The sequence below is a fragment of the Macaca nemestrina genome, chromosome 11, assembly GCF_043159975.1.
Source record: "Macaca nemestrina isolate mMacNem1 chromosome 11, mMacNem.hap1, whole genome shotgun sequence".
In the NCBI taxonomy this organism is placed as follows: Eukaryota; Metazoa; Chordata; class Mammalia; order Primates; family Cercopithecidae; genus Macaca; species Macaca nemestrina.
Window position 1 is genome coordinate 128293497 of NC_092135.1, and position 25810 is coordinate 128319306.

General features: G+C 40.3%; 1 protein-coding gene across 1 annotated transcript in view; it reads right to left on the reverse strand.

Annotated features, from left to right (window-relative positions):
• LOC105473952 (SP110 nuclear body protein) overlaps positions 1-25810 on the reverse strand; it is a 53716-nt gene that overhangs the window by 22112 nt on the left and 5794 nt on the right. Inside the window, 8 exon segments of the mRNA XM_071073508.1 lie at positions 10253-10334; positions 11951-12100; positions 17728-17796; positions 19739-19816; positions 21271-21354; positions 22148-22231; positions 22562-22828; positions 24739-24907. Of these exon segments, the coding sequence (XP_070929609.1) occupies positions 10253-10334; positions 11951-12100; positions 17728-17796; positions 19739-19816; positions 21271-21354; positions 22148-22231; positions 22562-22828; positions 24739-24907 (983 nt within the window).

A 25810-nucleotide genomic window follows, 5' to 3' on the forward strand; every position in this document is an offset into this window, starting at 1 on the left:
TTTTCGTATGCTTTGTCAAAGATCAGTTGGTTGTATTTGGCTTTATTTCTGAGTTCTCTATTCTATTTCATTGGTCTATGTATCACTTTTTTTTTTTTTTTTTTTTGAGACGGAGTCTCGCTGTGTCGCCCAGGCTGGAGTGCAGTGGCCGGATCTCAGCTCACTGCAAGCTCTGCCTCCCGGGTTTTTACGCCATTCTCCTGCCTCAGCCTCCCGAGTAGCCGGGACTACAGGCGCCCGCCACCTCGCCCGGCTAGTTTTTTGTATTTTTTAGTAGAGACGGGGTTTCACCGTGTTAGCCAGGATGGTCTCGAACTCCTGACCTCGTGATCCGCCCGTCTCGGCCTCCCAAAGTGCTGGGATTACAGGCTTGAGCCACCGCGCCCGGCCTATGTATCACTTTTATAACAGTATCATGCTGTTTTGGTAACTATATCCTTGTAGTATAATTTTAAATCTGGTAATGTGATGCCTTCTGATTTGTTCTTTTTGCTTAGGATTGTTTTGGCTATGCAGGCTCTTTTTTGGTTCCACATGAATTTTAAGATTATTTTTTCTAATTCTGTGAAAAATGATGTTGGTATTTTGATAAGAATTGCATTCAATCTGTAGATTGCCTTGGGCAGTATGATCATTTTCATATTGATTCTTCCAATCCATGAGCATGGGATATGTTTCTATATGTTTGTGTCATCTATGATTTCTTTCAGCAGTGTTTTTAAGTTCTCCCTGTAGAGATCTTTCATCTCTTTGGATAAGTATATTCCTAGGTATTTTGTTTTATTTTGTTGAAGTTGTTGTGAAAGGGATTGAGTTCTTGATTTGATTCTCAGCTTGGTCGCTGTTGGTGTATAGCAGTGCTAATTTCTGTATATTTGATTTAGTAACCTGAGACTTTACTAAATTCATTTATCAAATCTAGGAGTCTTCTGAAGGAGTCTTTAGAGTTTTCTAGGTATATGATCATATCATTAATGAACAGCGATACTTTGACTTCTTTTCTAATTTGGATGTCATTTCTTTCTTTCTCTTGCCTAATTGTTCTGGCTAGGACTTCTAGTACTATGTTGAATAGAAGTGATGAAAGTGGGCATCCTTGTCTTGTTCCAGTTCTCAGGGGGAATGCTTTAGGCTTTTTCCCATTTAGTATCACATTGACTGTGGGTTTGCCATATATGGCTTTTACAATTTTGAGGTAAGCCCCTTCTATGCCTCGTTTGTTGAGGATCTTTATCTAAAGGGATGCTGGATTTTATCAAATGTTTTTTCTGCATCTATTGAAATGATCTATGGTTCTAAATTCTGTTTTTGTGATGTACCACATTTATTGACTTGCATGTGTTAAACCATCCCTAAATCCCTGGGATTAAATCCACTTGATCATGGTGTATTACATTTTTGATAGGCTGCTGGATTCAGTTAGCTAGTATTTTGTTGAGGATTTTTGCAACTACGTTCATCAGGGATACTGGTCTGTTGTTTCTTTATCATGTCCTTTCCTGGTTTTGATATCAGGGTGACACTGGCTTCACAGAATGAGTTAGGGGATTCCCTCTTAACCTTTTGGAATCGTTTCAGTAGTATTGGCACCAATTCTTCTTTAAATGTCTGGTAGAATTCAGCTGTGAGTGCATCTGGCTCTGGGCTTTTTGTTGTTGTTGGCATTTTAAAAATTACTGATTCAATCTCACTGCTTCTTATTGGTTGTTCATGGTTTCTATTTATTCCCGATTTAATCTAGGAGGGATGTATGTTTCCAGGAATTTATTCATTTCCTTTAGATCTTTCTAGTTTTGTGCAGAGAGGTGCTCGCAGTAGTCTTGAATGATCTTTTGTATTTCTCTGATGTCAGTTGTAATGTCTCCAGTTTCATTTCTACTTTGAGTTTATATGAAACTTCTCTCTTCTTTTTTTGGTTATTCTAGTCAATGTTCTATCCATTTTATTTATCTTTTCAAAGAACCAGCTTTTTGTTTCATTGATCTTTTTTATTTTTTGTGTCAACTTTATTTGGTTCTGCTCTCATCTTTCTTTTTTTCTGCTAGCTTTGGGTTTTTCTGGCTCCTTGAGACGTGACATTAGGTTGTCAGTTTGTGATCTTTCAGAATTTTTGATGTAGGCATTTAGTGCTATAAACTTTCCTCTTAAAAGCAGTGCTTTTGCTGTATCCTAGAGGTTTTGTTAATTTATGTCACTGTTACCATTCATTTCAAATAATTTTTAAATTTCCATCTTAATTTCAGTGTTAACCCATAAATCATTCAGGAGCAGGTTATTTAATTTCCATTTATTTCTATGGTTTTGAAAGTTCCTTTTGGAGTTGATTTCTAGTTTTATTTCACTGTGGTCTGAGGAGATACTTGATATAATTTCAATATTTTTCTTCTAAAAACAACCCCCAAAACGGGATACATGTGCAGAATGTGCAGGTTTGTTACATAAGTATACATGTGTCATGGTGGTTTGCTGCACTTATTGACCCCCCCTAAGTTCCCCTCCTCACCCCCCCCACCCCCTAACAGGCCCTGGTGTGTGTTGTTCCCCTCTTTATGTCCATTTGGTCTCAATGATCAACTTCCACTTATGAGTGAGAACATGCAGTATTTGGTTTTGTGTTCCTGTGTTAGTTAGCTAAGGATGATGGCTTCCAGCTTCATCCATGTACCTGCAAAGGACATGATCTCATTACTTTTCATGGCTGCATAGTATTCTATGTACCACATTTTCTTTATCCAGTCTATCATTGATGGGCATTTCGGTTGGTTCCATGCCTTTGCTATTGTAAATACTGCTGCGATAAACACACACGCTCATGTGTCTTTATAATAGAATAATTTATATTGCTTTGGGTATATACCCAGTAATGAGATTGCTGGGTCAAATGGTATATCTGGTTCCAGATCCTTGAGGAATTACCATACTGTCTTCCACAATGATTGAACAAATTCACATTCCCACCAACAGTGTAAAAGCATTCTTATTTCTCCATGGCCTCAAAAGCATCTGTTGTTTTCTGATCTCTTAATAATTGCCATTCTGACTGGCATGAGATAGTATCTCATTGTGGTTTTGATTTGCATTTCTCTGATGATCAGTGATGTTGAGTTTTTTTTTCCGTATGTTTGTTGGCCATGTAAATGTCTTCTTTTGAGAAGTGTCTGTTCATATCCTTTGCCTGCTTTTTGATGGGGTTTTTTTTTTTTTTCTTGTAAATAGATTTAAGTTCCTTGTAAATTCTGGATATTAAACCTTTGTCAGATGGGTGAATTGCAAAATTTTTCTCCCATTCTGTAGGTTGCCTGTTCACTCTAATGCTAGTTTCTTTTGCTGTGCAGATCTTTAGTTTAATCAGACCCCATTTGTTAATTTTGGCTTTTCTTGCAATTGCTTTTTGGCGTTTTTGTCATGAAGACTTTGCCCACACTTACATCTTGAATGGTATTGCCTTGGTTTTCTTCTAGGATTTTTATGGTTTTGGGTTTTACATTTACATCTTTAATTCATTTTGAGTTAATTTTTGTATAAGGTGTAAGGAAGGGGTCCAGTTTCAATTTTCTGCATATGGCTAGCCTGTTTTCCCAGCATTATTTATTAAATGGGGAATCCTTTTGCCATTGCTTGTTTTTGTCAGGTTTGTCGAAGATCAGATGGTTGTAGATGCGTGGTGTTATTTCTGAGGTCTCTATTCTGCTCCATTGGTCTAAATGTCTGCTTTGGTACCAGTACCATGCTGTTTTGGTTACTGTAGCCTTGTCATATAGTTTGAAGTCAGGTAATGTGATGCCTCCAGCTTTGTTCTTTTTCCTTAGGATTGTCTTGGCTATTTGGAATCTTCTTTGATTCCATATTGAATTTAAAACAGTTTTTTCTAATTCTGTGATGAATGTAGAGACAACATTCCAGAATCTCTGGGACATAGCTAAAGCAGTGTTAAGACGGAAACTTATAGTACTAAATGCCCATGTCAGAAAGCTAGAAAGATCTCAAACTGACACCCTAACATCACAATTAAAAGAGCTAGAGGCTGGGTGTGGTGGCTTACGCCTGTAATCCCAGCACTTTGGGAGGCCTAGGCAGGTGGATCACCTGAGGTCGGGAGTTTGAGACCCACCTGACCAATATGGAGAAACCCCATCTCTACTAAAAATACAAAATTAGCCAGGTGTGGTGGCGCATGCCTATAATCCCAGCTACTCAGGAGGCTGAGGCAGGAGAATCTCTTGAACCCAGGAGGTGGAGGTTGCAGTGAGCCGAGATTGCGCCATTGCACTCCAGCCTGGACAGCAAGAGTGAAAGTCCATTAAAAAAAAAAAAAAAAAAAAAAAAAAGAGCTAGAGAGGCAAGAGCAAACTAATCCAAAAGTCAGCAGAAAGCAAGAAATAGCTAAGATCAGAGAAGAATTGAAGGAGACAGAGACATGAAAAACTCCCCTCAAAAAATCAATGAATTCAGGAGCTGGTTTTCTGAAAAAATTAACAAAATAGACCATTAGCCAGATTAACAAAGAAGAAGAGAGAGAAGAATTAAATAGACACAATAAGAATGATAAAGGGGATATAATCACTGGTCCCACAGAAATACAAACTACCATCAGAGAATACTATAAACACCTCTACACAAATAAACTAGAAAATCTAGAAGAAATGGATAAATTTCTGGACTCATACACCTTATCACGACTAGACCAGGAAGAAGCTGAATCCCTGAATAGACCAATAACAGCTCTGAAATTGAGGCAGTACTTAATAGCCTATCAACCAAAAAAAGGCCAGGACCACACAGATTCACAGCTGAATTTTTTTGTTTCTTATTCTGTAACTAACACAGTTTGTGCCCTGGAGTAGACACATGCATTCAGGCATGCAAGCAAAACAAAACAAAACAAAACAAAACAAAACAAAACAAAAAAAATTCTACCAGAAATACAAAGAGGAGCTGGTACCATTCCTTCTGAAACTATTACAAACAATTGAAAAGGAGGGACTCCTCCTTAACCCATTTTATGAAGCCAGCATCATTCTGATGCCAAAACTGGGAAGAGACAAAAAAAGAAAATTTCAGGGCAATATCCCTGATGAACATCAATACAAAAGTCCTCAGTAAAATACCGGCAAGCCGAATCCAGCAGCACATCAAAAAACTTATCCACCTTGATCAAGTCAGTTTCATGTCTGGGATGCAAGACTGCTTCAACATATGCAAATCAATAAACGTAATCCATCACACAAAGAGAATCAAAGATAAAAACCACATAATTATCTTGATAGATGCAGAAAAGACCTTTGATAAAATTCAACATCCCTTCATGTTAAAAACCCTCAATAAACTAGGTATTGATGGAACATATTTCAAAATAATAAGAGCTATTTATGACAAACCCATAGCCATATCATATTGAATGGGTAAGAGCTGGAAGCATTCCCTTTGAAAACCAGTACAAGACAAGGATGCCCTCTCTCACCACTCCTATTCAACATAGTATTAGAAGTTCTGGCCAGGGTAATCAGGCAAGAGAAAGATATAAAGAGTATTCAAACAGGAAGAGAGAAAGTCAAGTTGTCTCTGTTTGCAGATGACATGATTATATATTTAGAAAACTCCATCATCTCAGCCCAAAAACTTCTTGAACTGATAAGTAACTTCAGCAAAGTCTCAGGATACAAAAATAAAAGTGTAAGTATCACAAGCATTCCTTTACACCAACAAAAGGCAAGCAGAGTGCCATATCATGATGAACTCCCATTAACAATTACCACAAATAGAATAAAATAGCTAGGAATATAGCTAACAGAGGATGTGAAGGACCTCTTCAAGAAGAACTACAAACCACTGCTCAAAGAAATAAGAGAGGACACAAACAAATGGAAAAACATTTCATCTTCATGGATAAGAAGAATCAATATCTTGAAAATGGCCATACTGCCCAAAGTAATTTATAGATTCAATGCTATTCCCATCAAACTATAATTTCAATTTATAAAAATTTACTGAGACTTGTTTTGTGGCCTATCATATGGTTTGTCTTGGAGAATGTTCCCTGTGCTGAGAAGAATGTAATCTTCTGTAAATATTTATTAGGTCTATTTGTTCTAGAGTGTAGTTTACATCTATTGTTTCTTTGTTGACTTTCTGTCTCAATGATCTCTCTGGTGCTGACAGTGGAATATTGAAGTTCCCCACTATTATTGTGTTGTTGTCTATCTCTTTTCTTAGGTCTAGTGGTAAATGTCTTATGAATCTGGGAACTCCAGTGTTAGCTACATATAAATTTAGGATTGTAATATCTTCCTGTTGGATTGATGCTTTTTTCATTATATAATGACTTTCTTTGTGTGTGTTTTTTTTTTTTTTTTTTTTTTTTTTTTTTTTTTTTTTACTGTTGTTGCTTTAAAGTCTGTTTTATCTAAGAAAAGCTACTCCTGTTTGCTTTGGTTTCCATTTGCATGGAATATCTTTTTTCACCCTTATATCTTGAATTTATATGTGTTAAGTGAGTCTCTTGAAGATAGTAGATACTCGGTTTGTGATTTTGTATCCATTCTGCCAATCTGTTTCTTTTAAGTGGAGCATTTAGGCCCATTTATGTTGAACATTAATATCAAGATGTGAGGTACTGTTTCAGTCATCATGTTAATTTTTACCTACACACTCTGTTTTCTTCATTGTGTTATTTACAGACCTTGTGAATTTTATGCTTTCAAGAGTTTGTATTTTGGTGCATATCAATCTTTTGTTTCAAGATTTAGAACTCGTTTTGGCATTTCTTATAAAGCTGGTCTGGTAGTGACAAATTCTCTCAGCATTTGTTTGTCTAAACATGACTTTATTTCTCCTTCATTCATAAAACTTAGTTTTGCCAGACACAAAATTCTTGGCTGAGAGTTATTTATTCTGTTTAAGGCGACTAAAGATAAGACTCCAATCCCTTCTAGCTTGTAAGGTTTCTGCTGAGGAAGTACATATTTTTCATCTTTGCAAATAGTAAAGATTTCCCTGACTATTATTACATCAATAGGTTTCAGGTGGAGGGAAGATGCTGGCTAGAACTGAGAAGCCATGCTCAGTTAAGGCCATTTTGGCAAGCTTAGACAAAATCTTGAAGCACAGTATTTGTTGGGAGCAACAATTTATAAACTCCAAAAATTACCTGTACCTATCAAAAGAAAACTTTGGAGGTCTGAATGTCAAGTTTTCCTATAAGTCATTGGTAGTAAACACTCAGAAAATGACAGAGAGTATGTTTCATCCAGCCTAGGGAGGCAGTGGGGTGGGGAACCAGGAAGAAGAGGCCAGGGAGGAGAAGGCCAAGCAGGCAGATATGACTTTCCTTCCAGGCCAAACCCCAAGATTGAGGGATGCTGGGAACAAGCAGAAAAATTAGAGGGATTTCCAAAGCAGTGAGCCTCGTGTCCTAATTCATGTTTGGCAGCTGGGACAAGATCCCTTCCCAGGCTGGCTCCCATAAAGGCACAGAATCCAAGAGAATCCCCACTGACTGGCATATCTCAGGCCCTTTGTAAATAATTTTGAGTAAAAGAACAAAGAAAAAGGGGTCAGGTGCAGTGGCTCACACCTGTATCCCAGAACTTTGGGAGGCTAGGGCAAGAGGATCACTTGAGGCCAGGATTTCAAGACCAGCCTGGGCAACATAGCAAGACCTGGTCTCTACAAAAAATTTACAAAATAAATTTAAAAAAAATAAGAAGGGAAAAAGTAAGGAACAGGGAAAGGGAAGAGGGAGAGAATACAGTGGAGAAAAAGAAAAGTGGTATGAAGCAGAGTAACCAGAAAAATGAAGCTTTTTTGTTTCTTATTCTGCAAGTAATGCAGTTTGTGCACTGGAATAGAAACATGCATGTAGACATGCAAGCAAGCATGGGTTGGCTGAGGTAGTTCTGAACACTCTATGACTCCAAATCTAATCCCAGTTTGGAACTGAAAGTCTGAATCTTGCTTGGGGATTTAGGTTTCTTGTACCTATTCTTCTGGGCTCTGACCCTAGACAGGAAACAATCCTAATCTCAAAATTGTCTGATGTCTCGTGTCCACCTCAACCCCATTCCCTCCCTATGATAAGAGAAAAGAAGGCTAGGTATAAACCAGGTTGGTGTTAGGTTCTCTCTTCCTTTGTGGGGGAGTCTACTGATGGGGTGGCCTAGGGAACAAGGTTGGGGCTGGCTGTGCTCCAGGCACAACTGAGTGGCCATGTGGCTGGAGAGGAGGTCATGCCAGCTGGTCAGGTGAAGGCCTTGATAAACACCAAGGGAGTAACCACTTCACTTTTCTTGCTTACCTCTTGAGAGTTTTCTTTTCTGTTTTCTTTTCGAACTTGACTGGCCATATTCTTTTCTCCTTTCTTCTAAAAAAGAAAAAAGTCCCACATCTTTTATGGCTACAAATATTGATCTACAAACCTGCAATGTCAATATTTCTTTAAGTAATTTTTTTCTTGTTTTCCCATCACTTTGAGAATGCAAGAAAACCATGTGACCTATGTGAAAAAAGTACTCCATTTTACCTGGAAATTGAATTTGGGGATTGAATGAAGATGGATCAGAAATATACTAGAGAACTAACACTTAAAATATGTCATTAAAAATTCTTTTGGGGGACAGAATCTTGTTCTGTTATACAGGCTGGAGTGCAGTGGCATAATCTCAGCTCACTCCCATCTCCGCTTCCTGGGTTCAAGTGATTCTCACACCTCAGCCTCCTGAGTAGCTGGCATAACAGGTATGCACCCCCAGGCTAATTTTTGTATTTTTAATAGAGATGGGGTTTCACCATGTTGGCCAGGCTGGTCTTGAACTCCTGGCCTCAAGTGATCCTCCTGCCTCAGCCTCCCAAGGCGCTGGGATTACAGGCATGAGCCACTGTGCTGAGCCAGCAACATAATCCTAATGGTTACAGCACACTGCTTTTAGAAAAGTCCAGGAACTTTTCTATGTTGAAGAAAAGTTAAATCATGATTTTAAAAAGCATAAGGCTTTTTCTGGCTTGGATGTCTTTTATGGCCCAGAATGGCGTAATAACAGTAAGGTAACATCAATCCACACCACAGAGACCAAATAGTTTCTTCTTTATGCTTATGCTCTGTCCTGGGAGATTTTCCCAAAGACAGTTTATTTCTGTTATCCGTAGGATCTTGGAAGTAATGAGAAAGTAATTTTTGAATAAGCAGTTTTCTATTTTGGGTTATAGTGAATTGACAAAGGTTTGACAGTATTCTTTCTGCCCCTTCCTTTCTATGGAGAATGATGGCTCCTGAAAAGAGTTCCTGGGGACCAGGATGTTAATCCTGTGGCAGCCAGCCCTTACCCAGGGGATCTTGAAAAAACCCACTAATCCTTTCAATGTCTCAATTTCCTCATCTGTTAAATTAGAATAAGTCATTCAATATTCTCCAAGGGTGGTTGTGAGAATAAAATAAAATTATCTATGAGAAAAGTTGAAATACTACTATATAAGCCAGTGCAATATAGAAGAAACTGTTAAAAATGATCATTTAGATTTTAAGGTGGTAAAATTTAATCAATTTTCCTGACAATAATTAGATATTTGTTGTTTGAAAATCACATTTGTCATGTGAGAGTTCTGTGATTTTTGTGACAATGACCACATCACCAGAAAACAGAAGAATATCCAGCTGTTTTCTCCCCTCTAAGGATAGTGGTATCGACTTACTCCAGAAATGTGAATAATGGTAGTGATGGTGAGGGGTGAATTAACAGGCACAATTTTACCAGCATGTACCCACAACTCCACCAGTTACACAAGCCCAGTCATAGTGTTACGTGTGTGTTTGTAATGAGTTTTTCGCTTCTCAATTTTCCCAGAAAGGCCACATGAGAAATACGGAGATTGGAATTCTAGCTTGATCCAGGGGTTGGATCAAGCTGTACTTTGGACAAGTTGTACTTTCAGTACAGTACCAGGAATATACTTAGGACACTCATTCTCAGTAATGTTGATACTGATGCCAAGAGCAGAAAAACTCATTCTTGAGTGTTGAGAAAAATCTTATAAAGTGCAGATATACACACATACATATGGATACATTACATATAAAGGACATACATTTGTAGTAGTAAAATATCATGGGAAGGGTCTTGATTAAGAAAAAAAAATCCAGAAGGGCTTTCTAGCACAGTGATAATGAAAAAAAAGTTAAGAAATATTGCCTTAGTGTAAAACAGCTCTGAATTTAGATTGCTGGTGACTGTACTCTGAGACTAGTGATCTCCAAGTTTTACCTTGTGTGACCCTTGATGGTGTGCTAGGCGTCTTCTGGGACCTCTTTCCTTCATTCATTTTTGAAGTGTAATCAGTGATCTCTGGAAAACAAAAGATCTTAGTAAATGCCCCTTGGGAAGCTCTATGGAGAATCTCCCAGAGACCCAGGAAGGCCCTTGCACACTTTGAAGTTGAGTGTCCTGGAGGCTCCAGGTCTTACCCTCCTAAGAATGTATCTACCAAGAGATTTGGTGCCGCTCATGACACTGTGCCTGTCTGCCACTCGGGGGAGGAGCAGACCACAGTTGGTTAGCAGTGGTTACTCTACCAATGAAGACGTCCACAATGGGGTAGAGCTATCTGAACCTTTTGGCCAGAGTCTCTCAAAGTAAGGTCTGTGAGACGCTAGAGGGTCCCTCAGACCTTTTCAGAAAATTTGCAAGGTCAGAATTGTTTTCATAATAAGATGTTCTCCGCCTTTTTCACTATTTCAACCTTTGTACAGATTGAGCAAGAGCAATGGCAGATAAAACTGCTGGTGCCTTAGGACACATCAAAGCAGTGTCCCCAAACCTCAGCAGGAATCACTGCATCCTTCATTGCCACCTGCTCACTGTACCAAAAAATAAAAATAAAAGCAAGATTCACTTGAGAATGTTCGTGGTAAGCCAGTAAAAATGATTAATTTTATTAAATTTCTACCCTTGAGTACATATCTTACATCTTAATATTCTATGTGAAAACCTGAAGAGCACATATAAAGCATTTCTATTGCATCCTGAAGTACCACAGTGGCCTCAAGAAAACACTTGTGTGATTGAGTTACAAGCTCATTGTATAATTCCAAATGTACATTTTCCAAACGGCTGTACTATTATGAAATTTTGCATTAGTAGAAGGTCCATTCAAAATGCAAGATGGATTAATGTATTTTATTGTAACAGAGTATGAAGTTAATTGATATGGTTTCAAATTTTACATTACAACTAATGTTTAAGAAACTACCACTTGTTGAGTGTTGGTGTAGTATTAAAGATGAATATCCACAGATATCTCAAAGACTATTAAATTACTTCACCCTTTTAAACTAGATATCTGTGTGAGGCCAGATTTTCTTTCTATCCTTCAATCAAGGCAACATATTACAAATGAATGCAGAAACAGTTATAGGGATCCAGCTGTCTTTTTATAAAGCTCACTCACGATCAAAGATATTTGCACAAACATAAAATGATGTCACTCTTTTCACTAATTTTTTTTTTGTTTTAGAAAATATATTTATTTTTCATAAAATAACATTATTTATGTTAACAGGCAATTGGTTTATTATTGTTACTTTTACATTAATTAATATTTTAAAATTATTAGTTTTAATTTCTAATAAGGTACACGTAGATAGATATAAACAACATGAACAGAAGCTCTTTAGGGTCCTCAATAATTTTTGAGAGCATAAAGGAGTCCTGAGACCAAAAAATTTGACAGCTGCTGCCCCAGGCCACAGCTGTCCCTGTGAACATGTCTGTTTCTTCCACAAAAACTTTTCAGATGCAAGAGATGCTTGCTTTCTTTGTCTCTCTTGTCATATCCTATCCTCATTCTCTGTACTTTTTCCTCTTTCTATTGACTTTACATATCTACTTAACCCTGTACCTGCTTCAGGACAGACCCTCCCACACCAAGCCGTTCAAATGGCAGATTCCATCATCAGTCTTACCCTCTGATCTGGAGTTTCGGGCACATTCAGCTCTCGCCTTTTGGACCCTTGTCACTACCGTGGTGTTCCAAGTTGAGTCATCTTTCTTTTGAGGGACCTGATCCACTACTTTGAGCTTCTTTTGGATTCCATGTCTAGGTGAGGCTGCATCTGGACCAAATAATGACTTGTTAGTAGTTTAAATTGGGGTCTTCAGTGAGCCTCCTACTGTCCCAATCAGTGACTTCCTTTCTCATGCTCCCAACTCCAACCCTTTCAGATCTCTGTACTCCTGTACTTCACTTTTCTCCTGCTATTTCTCTATAATTATATCCTTCCTCTTCTTCTTCTTCTTCTTCTTTTTTTTTTTTTTTTTTGAGACAGAGTCTCACACTGTCACTCAGGCTGGAGTGCAGTGGCACGATCTTGGCTCACAGCATGCTCTGCCTCCCAGATTCATGCCATTCTCCTGCCTCAGCCTCCCAAGTAGCTGGGACTACATGTGCCCACCACCACGCTTGGCTAATTTTTTGTGTTTTTAGTAGAGATGGGGTTTCACCGTGTTAGCCAGGATGGTCTCAATCTCCTGAGCTCGTGATTCGCCCACCTTGGCCTCCCAAAGTCCTGGGATTACAGGCATGAGCCACCGCGCCCGGCCTATATCCTTCTTCTTACATGTACCTTTCTTTGTTTCCCCAAATTACCATCTGCTTTCACTCCTGGTATGACCTGTTGCAATCAACTAGATAAATCTCCGGAAATCCTAGAGCTTATTTCCTGATTTTCGTTGTGTTGACCACACCACAAGGTGGCCACACATTCTGGTCTAGGTGGAGAGGAAGTATCTTACAAAGTACCTCTCCAGGTTCCCCAGGGCCCGTGTATGGTACAGGAGATTTCCAAAAGTTTCCAGGTGCCTTCAGTGGGCAAAGTGCAAGGTATTAAAAAACCTGAGAGGCAAGGACCCTGCCAAGAAGGCGGCTACCATGAGGGAGAGATGGAAGGTGAGGCTGAGACCCAGAGGAGGTGCAACGCCAGAGGATGCAGAGGTGAGTTTGCTTCATTGTGGAAAGAGAACACAATTTTCACTGGCTGCTGACTTTAGAAGCTGATCCCACAGGATGACCACTGTCCTGTTGAACAAGAACGTTTCTCTGCAGGTTAGAAAGGACACAGACTGTGCAGCCACCCCTCCCACATGCAAGTACCGTGATATCCGCAGGCCACTTCCGGAGGAAAAGGCATGGGTGAACCCTTAAGACGAGGCGGAACCGGAAGCCCAGTGGGACGCAGGGCTGGCGGGAAGTTCAAACACGGAAATTACTGAAAATTTATCCAGAAGGGGTGGGGCAGCCTGATAGAGCCTAAAACTTGCCTTTCATTGTCAAGTTTAGGTTTTTTCTCTGCATAACTAAAGGAGTGTTTCAGAGATGAGAACACTTACAGAAAATACGAGAGTGTTGTATGTATATTTTCAGCACTACTATGTATTTTTTTCTCTTACAATTTTGAAACATCCTTTTATGTGTTTTATTTTTTAAAAAATAAAGCTGATTAATTAAATGTAAAATAATATGACTCTTAAAAATATCTCTGTTGGGCTGCGGGCAGGGAGGAATGGAGAGTTGTTTAATGGGTACAGGGTTTTAGTTTTACAAGATAAAAGAGTCCTGGAGATGGATGGTGGCGATGGTTGCACAACATTGCGAATGTATTTTAATACCATTGAACTATGCACCTAAAAATGGTTGAGATGATAAATTTTATGTCATACGTATTTTACCCTAATAAAATATTGGAAAATTGGAAAAAAGAAAATTTAAAGCACATCATCTGTCACATTTAAAATAAAATGGTTCCTTTAAAAAACCTGAAAAAATTCATTTAAATACCATATGAAGAAAGGCAAATCTGGAAGAGGCTGGCATCCCTTTGGTAGCTTGGCAGAGAGGTGTCAAAAGGTCAGAGTTACCTCAACAGAACTGACCATCTGACACCATCCCCCGACTCCAGAGGTTTCCCCTCTCTAACAAAGTCACTTCTCTGACCAGGGAGTGTTCATAATTGTATGGTTGCATAGACATTCCCTATCTCCCTAATCCTATAATGTGTAGAGCATTGTGGCAGTGGGCATCTTAGTACTGGGCTGTTGGCCATGGGGTGTGCAGACTACCTATGTCTGCCCTAAATGTGGGATAATAAGAATTTGGAGAATTGTATTGGAAATTTCCCTCCAATAACCTTTAGTTTGTGTCTACACCACGTGGTGCCCATGGTGTCTATGACCCCTTTTCATAACACAATAATAAATTCATAAACTATCCTTTGTCAGATCATTACTCAAATTTTGGGTTACAGAAAATATGGTTTCTTTCATTTGTTTTTCATTTAAAAAATAATAGCTCATTTGTGCCAGGACATTACCATCTAGCCTAGAAGAGACACATTATATAAGTAATTACAACAGAGTATTTGGAATCTTCCAAAAGAGCCAGTGCTGGGTACTGTAGAAACTGTGGGATCAGCTTGGCTAATTTAGGGGTCAGAGTATGCATTCCTAAGATAGACATAAGCCAACACCACTGATGAAAAGAAGATAACTAAACATTTAGGGAGAGTAGCGTAGGTTCAGAATATAGCATCCAAAAAGAATAGCACACGCCAAGGATCAAAGGGAAGAGAAATGAAATGGGAGGAAATGAAAGATCAGAGTGGTTGACTGGAGTTTTAAGTGGAAAGAGATATATTAATAGTTGGAGGGTAAGGCATGGGTTAGACTGGAGAGAGCTTTAACAATCACATTAAGTGAACACTACCCTAAGGGCAATAGGAGACCATGGACAAGATTTAAGCATGGAAATAAACTAATCAGATTTTAATGTAGAAAAAAAGAGGGTGAACCAACAGATCTTGTCAATATGCTAATAGAGTTCAGTTAGTCATGGATGACTAAGGTTTTTGCTTGGCGCCTGGGTAGATCAGGTTCCTCATTTCAAGTTAAATAAACTACAAAAGGCTCCCAAGGGCCTGTGAAACCCTACATAATCTGATTCTTGTCTACTTTTTCACTTTGTACCCCCTTCTTTCTTCATCATTGCCAACAACACTGGTCGTTCCTCTCTGCCTCAGGTTCTTTGCACTTTTGAGTCCCTCTGCCTGGACTATCCAATCCAAAGTGACTCCCACCCCAAACTGCAGGTCACTATTGTAACCCTATCCATTATTTTCTTCCATCCTGCATCACTACTTGAAATTATCTTGTTTATGTGCTTTCTAGTTTACATTCTTTCTCTCCCCCAGCCAGGATGTATAAGCTCCATGAGCTTTCCCCTTTCTTTTTTACTCACTTTCTTGCTTTCTCTCTTTAAAATAAAAACTGCCTTCAGCTTTCAGAATGGGTATATACAGTTAGTGCTCACTGCATATTTGTTGAATAAATGCCTGAATGGTACTTAGAAGACTAGGTTTTTGGTGAAGAAGATGAATTTAATTTCAGGTATATTGAGACTGTAGTGTCAATGGGAGACTTGCAAACAAAGATGCCCAGTGTGCAGCTGGCTATGTGTTTCTTGAAGACAAACCTGAGTTGAAGATGTAGACTTGGGAGCCGTCAGTGTAAAGGTGGTAATTGAAGTTGTGAGAGTGTTTGACAAAGCTCAGGAGTATGAGTTGAATAACCTGACCAGTTTACACTAAACCAAGGAGGCCCATAGAGAACACACACAACATGGTGAGAGGCCATTGACTAATAAGTAGAATGGGGGAGAAAGCAGTTTGTTTCTCCTTCCTGCCCAGGAAGGTCACTTACTTTTCATAGAATGGAATCATTTCTGTAAAGTATCTTAAAAGGACACCAGCCCTGTGATTTTGGACACTGGGATCATACTAAGGGTAAACTAAGTCAGGGAAAAGGCGCTTTAAGCCACTGGCTTAGGTTGCCATCTATTGCTTTGTTTCCCTTTATAGCTAGAGTTGTCTACATATGTTATCGCCTCCCATTCATTATCCTCCCCAGACAACTGGCTCCTGCCTCCATCACCAAAATTTTTCTTAAATTTTCCAGTGATTCTTTCTGACCAAACTCAAGGCCCTATTCTCTGAATTTATCTTAGTCTTTCAGTATAGTCAACCATTCCCTCTTGGCTTGCTAATATGTTCTTTCTTGGTGCGCCTGTCTTGACTGGTGTCATTCCCTCAGTCTGCCTTGCTAGATTCCTCTTCCACTGGGATTTCTGAGAGCAGGGCTAGGTCTGTGGTTCTCTTTTCTTCTCCCATAGATCAGAATACCTTTATTTTACTGATAACTCAAAAATATAAATATATATATTTATAGTTATATATATATCTGGTCCAGATATATATATATATGGATGCAGATGAAATATATCTGCAGATGATATATATATATACACACACACTCATATATATATATGCACCAGACTTTTTCCATGAATGCCAAATTGCCGTATTTGTGGAGAATATAACTTCCTGATTTCTCAGTGTTCCTGTAAAAAGCCCTAGCCCTCAAGACATAGAAATGTATACAATATAAATATAGGAAATACTTGCTTTCACTTCCCCAGAAACATTGTACTCTTCACATACCACAAGAATTAGAGCTATAGCTCTTTTTCTAGTTAATTGCTCTGATCTAAAGGGATAATAAAACTTCTCTTATCTCCTGAGATGTCCAGATGGGTTTACCCAGGACTAGCTTCCTAGGTTAAATCCTAAAGTACCAGGAAAACTGGAGTGGTCTTTCCCTAGGTATCTGTATATCACAAGGGATAAAGCCCAGAACTTGGAGACATCTTTAGGTCATAAAAGTCAGCAACACCTGGAGTTTCTCTGGCCTTTGCAAAGATGCATTTAAATTCCAAAGGTTAGGATGGGGACCTTGGGAATCAGGATCTTTTCCATTTTATCTCAAAGCAGCAAAGTTTTTTCTTCTCCTTTCAGGAGGAAAGGATGATGGCTGTCCCTCTCATGTATCTACACAGAAAATCCATCATTTCTATATCCCTTATATATGAGTTATAGTCTATTTTGAATAGAAAGATTCCATTAGCTTTCTTAGCATTGCCTTTTGGTTTGTGTATGGGAGACAGACACTGCAGTGTTGCTCTGGCTGATGAGCTGGTTGTGAATATCAGTAAAGAATTGTTTTCCCTGGCCCAAATACCTTGTGTTCCTGCAGCACTCATATATATATATATATATATAAGGACATACCAATGCAAGTGGAGTAACATCTCAGACCCTTTACAGTTCTTGACAAAACACACATCTATGCACAGCTGCGTAGATGGCCAGCAGAAACCTCTAAAGGAACAGGTCGAAAATTGAACTCTAAAAGTTATCCCCCCAATATATTTACATCTTCCCTCAGCAATGGGAATTAGCACTTACTCATTTAAGCCAGAAATTGAAGAATGGGCCTGGATTTTTCTCTCTTTCTCATCTGTAGCTACTATGTCAAATCCTGTCAACAATACCTGCAAAACTGATCTTCAATTGGCATTCTTTTCTGCATCTCCACTGTCAGATCTGAATCCAAGCCACTAAGAACTCTCATGGCATCTGCCCCAAAATGGCTGTCCTGTCTCCATTCTTTCCCAGCTCCAACTCATTCTTTACACTGTAGCAAAATTGAGCTTGGATTGTGTCACTTCACTGACTAAATCTCTTCAATGGCTTCCCATTGCATTTAGAATAAAATTCAATCCTCCACAGCTTGACCTATAAGCCCTGCATGAGCTGTTTCCAGCCTCCAGCTTTCTCTTGTACTCTCGTCTTACCTCTTGGGAGGCTTTTTTTCTTATGTTTCCTTTTTGGAGTTGACCAGACACATCTTTTTCTTTTCTTTCCTAAAAAGAAAGGATAATGTTTTATAGTTACAAACATTGATCTCCCAATCTTATATGTCAGTGATATTCAGCTTTTACTTTTGGCCTTCAAACCACATTGCTAGGAGGTCACTGGTGACCTTAGGTGATGCTACTTCAGGGAATAATAGGGGAAGATGGACTCTAAAATGACAGAGGAAAAGGAGAAATGAAGAAATGGAGACAGGGAGTTTAGGTAACTCACTTCTAGAAGTTTGGTTGTGAAATGAAAGAGAGCTATGGAAGTAGTTGAAGTGAGATGAGAATCAAGATAAAGCATTTTTTTAATGAGCTATGATACATGTAATTATTGTCTGAATGCAGACTCTTGTGTGAGAGATACTGCTGTAAGGAATACTTGAGAGAGAAGGGATCATGGATACTACAAGATGAGGTGGAAGGATTGTCTTAGAAGAGAAGGAGGGAACTCAGAGAGGAGGAAGACAGATATAGTTAGGGTTTGCAGGGCCAGCAGCACAAATAAGGGGATTCTCATCTGATATCTGCTTATGGTGCAGGAGGGAAAGTCATTGATTGGGCAAAAAGCAGGAGGTGAGGGAGTCAGAGGTTTGAAAAATAGAGCTTGAGGTTTGAAAGGATTATTGCAGGAAGTAGCATTGTCACACAGTAAGGAGAGATGATTTGTGCTGGAACCATGAAGACCAGTGAGTGTACTCTGCCCTGCTGTGGAACTCTCTCCAGCACTGCTGGCTTTCAGACGCAGTGTACAGGAAGTCAGATGCAGTGTACAGGAAGTCAGATGCAGTGTACAGGAAGTCAGATGCAGTGTACAGGAAGTAGGTAAGTAGGGTCTTCCAAGACTTGCCAGAGAGTTCCAGGAAAAGGCAGAGAGGAAAGGCAGATTTAAGATAATGGCAATAGATTACTGAAATGATGACTCTTGGACTGTGAATTAGTGTCAATGTTAAAAAGCTGGGCAACAAGGAAAAGCAGATGATGGCTTGGAAGGAGGAAAGGCCAGTGGACTGGTGATCCAAATGAGGTTGAAGGAACTTTAGAGGAAATAATAAATAAATAAGAACAGAAAAACATGTTTTTGATTCTTTTTGGTTTGTTTGTTAGAATTGGACTGGGAAAAAGAGTGATCAGAGGTTGAATGATAGCTACAGAAGGAGAAAAGCTCAAGGATAGGTATCAAAAAAGGAATTCTGAAATTAACTGTTGGGAAATTGAGCCAGATGTGAATGATGATAGGGTCTATAGGTTGCCTTTGGATATGGGAGGCCAAGAATTGGTGGAGGAAAAAGTCATGGAAAATGAGAAGATGAAGGATTTGAGGGGCCAGAGTATTGGATAACAGAGTTGTCTGTTATCCATGTGTACCCTGAAGGCATCTAGGATGATGCTGTGACTTGAAATGACAGAAAAACAGCCTTTGAAAGGATTATTGGGGAAATTATTGGATGATATTGATGATGAGTGAGCAAACATTTTAATTGAATGGTTAAGCCTCAAAGGAGAGGATCAGGGAGGCAGGGGCTGGATGGGGTCAGTAGGCAGCAAAGGATGGACATCTAACCTGCCTCTCACCATAAGGTGTGAGTGATGGATGGCAGAGAATGCCCAGCCATGTCTTAAGAGGAAGTGGGTTCCTCTCTGGGGAACCAACTTTCAGTTAAAGACGGAAGTGCAATTAACACAGAAGTTGTGAATATAGGAGATTGATTATTTTCAGAAAAGGCAATTCCAATGGCATATTTCAATATCCCCAAATGCCTTCTGGTTTCCTGATAATTTTCATAAAGACCTTTCTGGAAGATGCAGTGAATGGAAATAGCAGAAACAAACTGCGTGTGGCATCAGGACTGTGGTCACATAGTGGTGCTCTTGACAAGACACAGAAAAACAGAAAGCAACTCAGAATTCACCCTTCTGACCTCTACAGGAGAAATGCTTTCCTTACCTTTCTTGTTTGAAGGTGTGCTGGACACCTCCTGGGGCTTTTCTGGGTCATTTGGTTCTGGAGAATCATCTCTTATCTCTGACAAAAGAAATATAAGTCACTTCAGAGCTCAGATCCAGTGAAGAGAAAGTGCTGAGGGAAGTCAATGGAAGAACTAGAAAAGTAGAAAGTACATGCAGCCCAGGGCTGGGAAGCTGCTAGCCCTAAGAATTCCCTGGCTCTGTCTTGATTTTTACTAGCTTGTGGTTATTATTACCTACGTGACCATCACAGGGAACTCGGGCACAACTGCCCCACAGCAGAGGCTCAGTCTGATCCTTTTAGAGAGATTATCTTATGGATGGAAGAGAAGTGAGTGAAGAGGGTACAATGAATGGAAATTGCAGAAATAAACTGTGCTGGATATCATGACTCTAGTCACTTAGTTGCTGCTCCCAGCAGCCCTTGCGCAAGGAATGAAGCTGAGAGCGGAAAGCGGTGACATTGAAATCTGATGTCCACGATGGAGGGGAATGTCTTTGCTGTATGAAAAATACATCTTATTGCTTTGATGTCTATGCACGGATATTCTTTAACTGCTCTATCTGTGGTTATTTTACTTGGAGAAATAGCAAAGAAGGCTCAGTGCCTTATATATTTCTGTATACAAGGATTGTTTGAAGAAAGCAGGAGCAAGCTCGTGCTTCCTAGCACCTGTTAACAGCAAAGATATATAAAGCTCTGCTAGCTTTTGCTGCACAAAGAAAGACAGAGGATTTGAAGCCATTACAAATAAAGGCCCATCTCACATAAAGCTGTCACCTTTTTCTTTACACACTGCTATGAGATTGGTCTCAAACGCTGGCCTGCGTAGGAATAGGTGACTGAGGCAGGTAGCAAACGGTCATTAGACCTTTGGAATAATTTATTACCTTTCAAATTATATTAGTAATATCAACTCTTAAACTCCAAATGATATAGAAATGACCAGGGTTGAAAGTGAAGATTCCCCACCATTAGGTTGGGGCTTGGAAGGAGGACCGTCCATGTCTGCTGCACCATCACTATTAGGGCCACACAGTGTTTTTATTCATTTTCTTTGCATTGACAGAGCAGTTTTGAGCACTGATTTATTGAAGAGGCTCAGAAGAGTGGCTCCGTCAAACAGTCCAGCCTGACTCAGTTCCCTGTGCTTTCCCCTGGGGTTCCTGCCACAACCCCTTGTGGCAGGTGAATGTTTCCCTTTCAGGCACTTTGTGGTATTTGGAGTCCAAGCCTACAGGGACTGGTGGGGCTCTGTCCATCATCATCTGTGGCCCTATCCAAGTCTACCTTTTCCAGACTTGCCTCCTTTGCCCTCCCCCAGGGACTCTGTATCCATTCAAGGGTCAGATCTCCTGCCTGTTCAAGCTCCCCAGTGCTGAGTGAACTGGAAGCTGGGCCAAGATTGAGAGGCGGGAGGAGAGCCCCCTCCCTAGAAGATCTGAACGGCCTTTCCTCTAGGTAGACACAGAAACAAAGGCAAGCTTTCAGGTTGACTAAACCAAGATTACCTGGCATAGAGCCCAACGGAGAGTGGGGCGTCTCTTGGGGGTCTTCTTTATCTTTTATTTGGGAGATCAGGTTGTCACTGGCCACTGAACGGAGGAAGAAAAAGTTTCAGATCTCAGGAACAGCAAGCAGGGACCAGAATGAGGAGGAAAGAGAATGCTCTATTCCAACAAGTAAAAATGACAGGGTAACTGAGCAACCAAGGCCTGGGGAAGGATGGGATGGAGTGGGAAAGTAAGCAACCATTCACTCTCAATTAGCCACTTGTTCTTCCATTGCTGTTAGCTTCCTGATTATGTTAACCTTTTTGGATGGTAGGTATTAGAGGAGTAGATGAAATATTATTTGGATCGAAGAGGAACCCTATTCTCAGTACTGGAGAGCTCGGGATCCATGATATCATTTTTGACAATGCCCAATATCATACCATTCTTATATTTAATGTAATTAAACTCCATTATGACAATGGTTTGGGGAGGGCAAGTGATACAATTTTAGAAGCTACATATCAGGTCTAACAGACCTGTAGACATTTTATCATCTTTTCTAGTAATTTTGATCATTGCTCTTAGAATCCAAACCACATAAAAATGAAGAATGTTGAAACTCAAAGGCCCCGATAATCAGGTGGGGGTGAGGAATCAGCTAAGGGTCACTAGTGTGAGTGTTACACAGGTTACTTGTCAATTCAGAATGGTGTTTTGGTTGTTGGTTTGTTTTGCATTACTGCATTGGTGAATTGGCCCCTTCTGTTTCTTTTCCTTTGTCACGCCCAGTTCCTTTTCCCAGGGTTCCCACCATAGCCTATTGGTTGGCAGATGCATGTTCTCCCTTCACAGCCACCCTGAGCTAAGCTGTATCAGCCCCAGTCGGTATTACCTGGCACAGTGCTAGCGAGGAGGCTGGGCATCTCTTCTGAGTCTTCTTCCTCATTCATTTTGGATGTCAACTCATCATTGGTCACTGAAGGAGGAAAGGAAATTATTACAGATTACAGCGACTGGATGTCAGGGAGGAGGGTGAATGTTAAAAGTGCCTGGAACAGATAGAGCATCAAGGCACAAGGGCAGTGGGTTGGAATGTCGCAGGTGTGGGAAGCAGGTTTTCTAGACTCTGGGTCTTACCCACTCCCCGGCAGTGCTCATAGTCCCTCTTGAAAAGGGTTGTGTATGGGTAGGTGGGTGCAAGAGAAGAACTGGGACAATACAAGTCAAGACGCTGGGATTGGAGGCAACATGGCACAGGCACCTTAGGCTGAGGATATACGGGTGTTGGATGGGATCTGCTTCTCACCTGGAGTGCTTCTTCCTTCCTGGATGAGTCCAGAGAGAGGCAGGACAGGGTCAGATGGGCTGGGCGACTCACTCAGGATCTCATCGCTTTGCTGCGAGGATGTTCCAGGCTCACTGACTCTTGGCGCACAGGGTGAAGAGCTTGGTTGAGGCGGTTGTGGTGGGGGCAGCGCCAGTGGGGTACGGAGGGAGCTTCCTTCTGCTAGGCCAGTTGGGGCTTCAAGTAGGACTGGTGTGTCTCTGCTCTGCTGTTCATAGGAAGCGCCAACTGGGATTGGTGAAGGGACACACATCAGTACCCTGGAGACTCAGAATTACTTGGGGAAGGGGATTTCTTAATTCATGCCTTCCAATAGGATGGGGCCATGGAGTTATTCATTGTCCCCCAGGTGCAGAGAACTAACTCATTGTCATCATTATCCATTTGTGGCCCGTTTCTATTTTATTTATCTGGTTTGGGCATTGAGTGCCACAATAACTGCATCTAAGCCCCGATCTAATACCAAAATGGTTTCACACAGAAAAGTTGAGTTTGGGTTTGTACGCAGGGATTTAATTTTCTTTAATCTTGGTGTCATATGATTTAGTCAATAATGCACATGCTATAGTTTTAAAAGAGGTCTCTGTTTTCATAAATAAACAGATCACACTGCCCCAAAGCAAATAAGAGAAAACAAAAATTCCTCAGCAGGTGTATTAGGACATCTATATTCTGGTTTCTGTTCATTTCTGCAGAGTCAGCTTCTGCGGCTTCTATTGTACCCTGTGATCTGGTCACACCCAGCTTTCTCTCCCATCCACAACACCCCAGACCCTTGGCTTTCCACATGCTATTCCCTTGCACGGCTAGTGCTGGGTTTCTCTTAAGATTCTTCTCCATAATTTATTTCAGAAGTAAAATGGTCTCAACCAGTGAATGGAAAAAGGAAAGGAATTTCAAATTTTGGAAAGGGATCCAGAACAGAATCATCAAGTTGAAGATCCTGGAAGATGACTGAAGCTCAGCCAGGTTAGGGGCACATCAGTGTGTGGGTCTCCATGGCTTTCAGGTGTTCTTAGCACAGCCTTTAAAGCCATGCCTCTCCTAATGTTCTCTGTATGCTGCCAGGACAGTGGGCCCTACCTGGAGGTGGACTTGCCCCTTTCACTGTCCCTTTAGCTCAAGAAATCATCTCCCCCTTTAGGTGGAAGCCTTTTGATGGTGAAGTGTCAGAGAGCAAAGGAGGAACTGTCAACAATGGTGATTCCACTAATGAAAATATCACAATCCAATGTGAGCTGGTGGTCCTTTGCTTGTTGTTCTGAGGTAAGTGAACATATGATTTGGCCAGTGTTTTACTTCCAACCTAAAATGACTTTACTGCCTGCTCTCTTTCCCTGGCTGCTTTCTTCCCAGCTCTGCCACGGTTCTTTTTCCTGCTCCTTTATTTATCCAATCTCTTTTCTTTCTCCATGTACTTCATGCTCCATTCTTTCTCAGACCCTCTCTTTCTGTGGCTACATCTGCGGTTCCCTCCCTTTCTCTGTAGCTACTTTTCTTCCCTTCTCTAGCTTTACAATCTGCCTTCCAGCTGTCCCTGTCTGGACTAGTGGTTAAAATCTTGGGCCCTGGTATTGGGAGACCCAAGTAGGACTCTTGCTCTGCTTCTTAACCGACAAGTAATTGTGGGAAAATTACCTCTGGGCTTTAATTTCTCTGTCAGTCAAATGGGGATAAAAATGACTTCAAAGGGTTGTTTTAAAGATGACATGAGATAATCAAACAAAGTGTTTGCGATAATGCCCCATAAAAAGATACTTAGTATTATCCATCCTTACTCATTTTTCTTCCTCCCTGACTCTCCTTGTCCTTCCACTAGACGTGATCTCTGTAACTTTGCATTTCTGTCATTTTATGCATTCCCTATAGATTGTCCAGTGTGCCAAATTCTATGATTTTTTCCAAATTCATAGCACACGTAAGAAATGTTTATGTCCTCTAGAAATTCATTTTAGAGAGCTGGAATCAGCTTTAGCAAGGGGCTGCTCCTGAAGCTGTACCAATGAGAGAATATGATCCATTCCTCCCCTGAGAGAAAGTGGGGGATTAATATGCATATTCCACAGGGCTAGAAGTAAACCCCGACTTTTACCATAGCAACTTTTTAAATGCAAAAAGGACTTGAGAAATCTCATTACCACGTTTGAAGCTTCTGTAAATCGTCACCAGATTGGGATATTCATGCAGGTTAATTTGACTGAACAATGTCACCAGAAGAGACAGGTTAAAAGTCCTCTCCAGTTGGGTGAGAATGTTGTGCACCACTCTGGATACAGGGACCAAATTTCTACAGGCTTCCAGAGATTCCTTAAAAAATGGAGTGAAGGTTTTTATAAATGACTATAAAATCAAATGGGAAGTTATACATTTATGATTTTCTAAGTTTTAAGAAAGCTACCTTACTCTTTTAAGAAGAAATTTAACATAAAATATATAGTCATAGTCACATTCTCTAAGGTAGAGTGGTCACAATTTTACCATGCTTATTTTTGAAACTTTACACATATTTGGATGACTATCAACAAAAATAAATAATTTAGCTTTCTTAAAGTAAGTCTATATTCTGAATCCAACTTTCAGGCACATTTGAGACGAGAGAGAAATTTGAAGGAAGGAAAGTGGAGTTAAAGGATGCTACTACGTAACTGACTCTTTAATGCTCTGGGCAGGATACTTCAGCAGTGGTTCTAGTGATGGTCACAGAGGCAATTCTGCTGGTTGCTTGTTAGCCTCTGCTCAGTCTCTGTGTCTTTCAAACTTGAAATGACCCGAATAGATTCCAGCCACAGAGAAGTCTCCCTGAGAATTTTCCTTGCTGAGAGGATGGACAAAAGGAGAAATATGGCAAGAGAGAACTGATTGCAAATACTTATTGAACATCTACTAGGCTCAGTCAGCAAGTCTTTGGGTACACAGCACTGAATAAGACCAACATAGAGCTGCCTATATTTGGGGGGCAGGGTAGGCACCGTCAGGTGGAGAAGATGGGCATTAATAAACACAAATACCCATTTACAATTGAGAGTAGTGTTATGGAGGGAAATCATAGATTGCTATGGAACTGAATAACTAAGAGGTCTTAATGAGATGAGTGGGCCAAGGAGATATCTCTGAGGGGCGATCTCTGGGCTGTGATCTGAAGAGGAAGTTGGGGCCAACCAGACTGAGACTAGGGAAGATTGCTGGCACTTCCCCGAGTCTAGGGCTCAA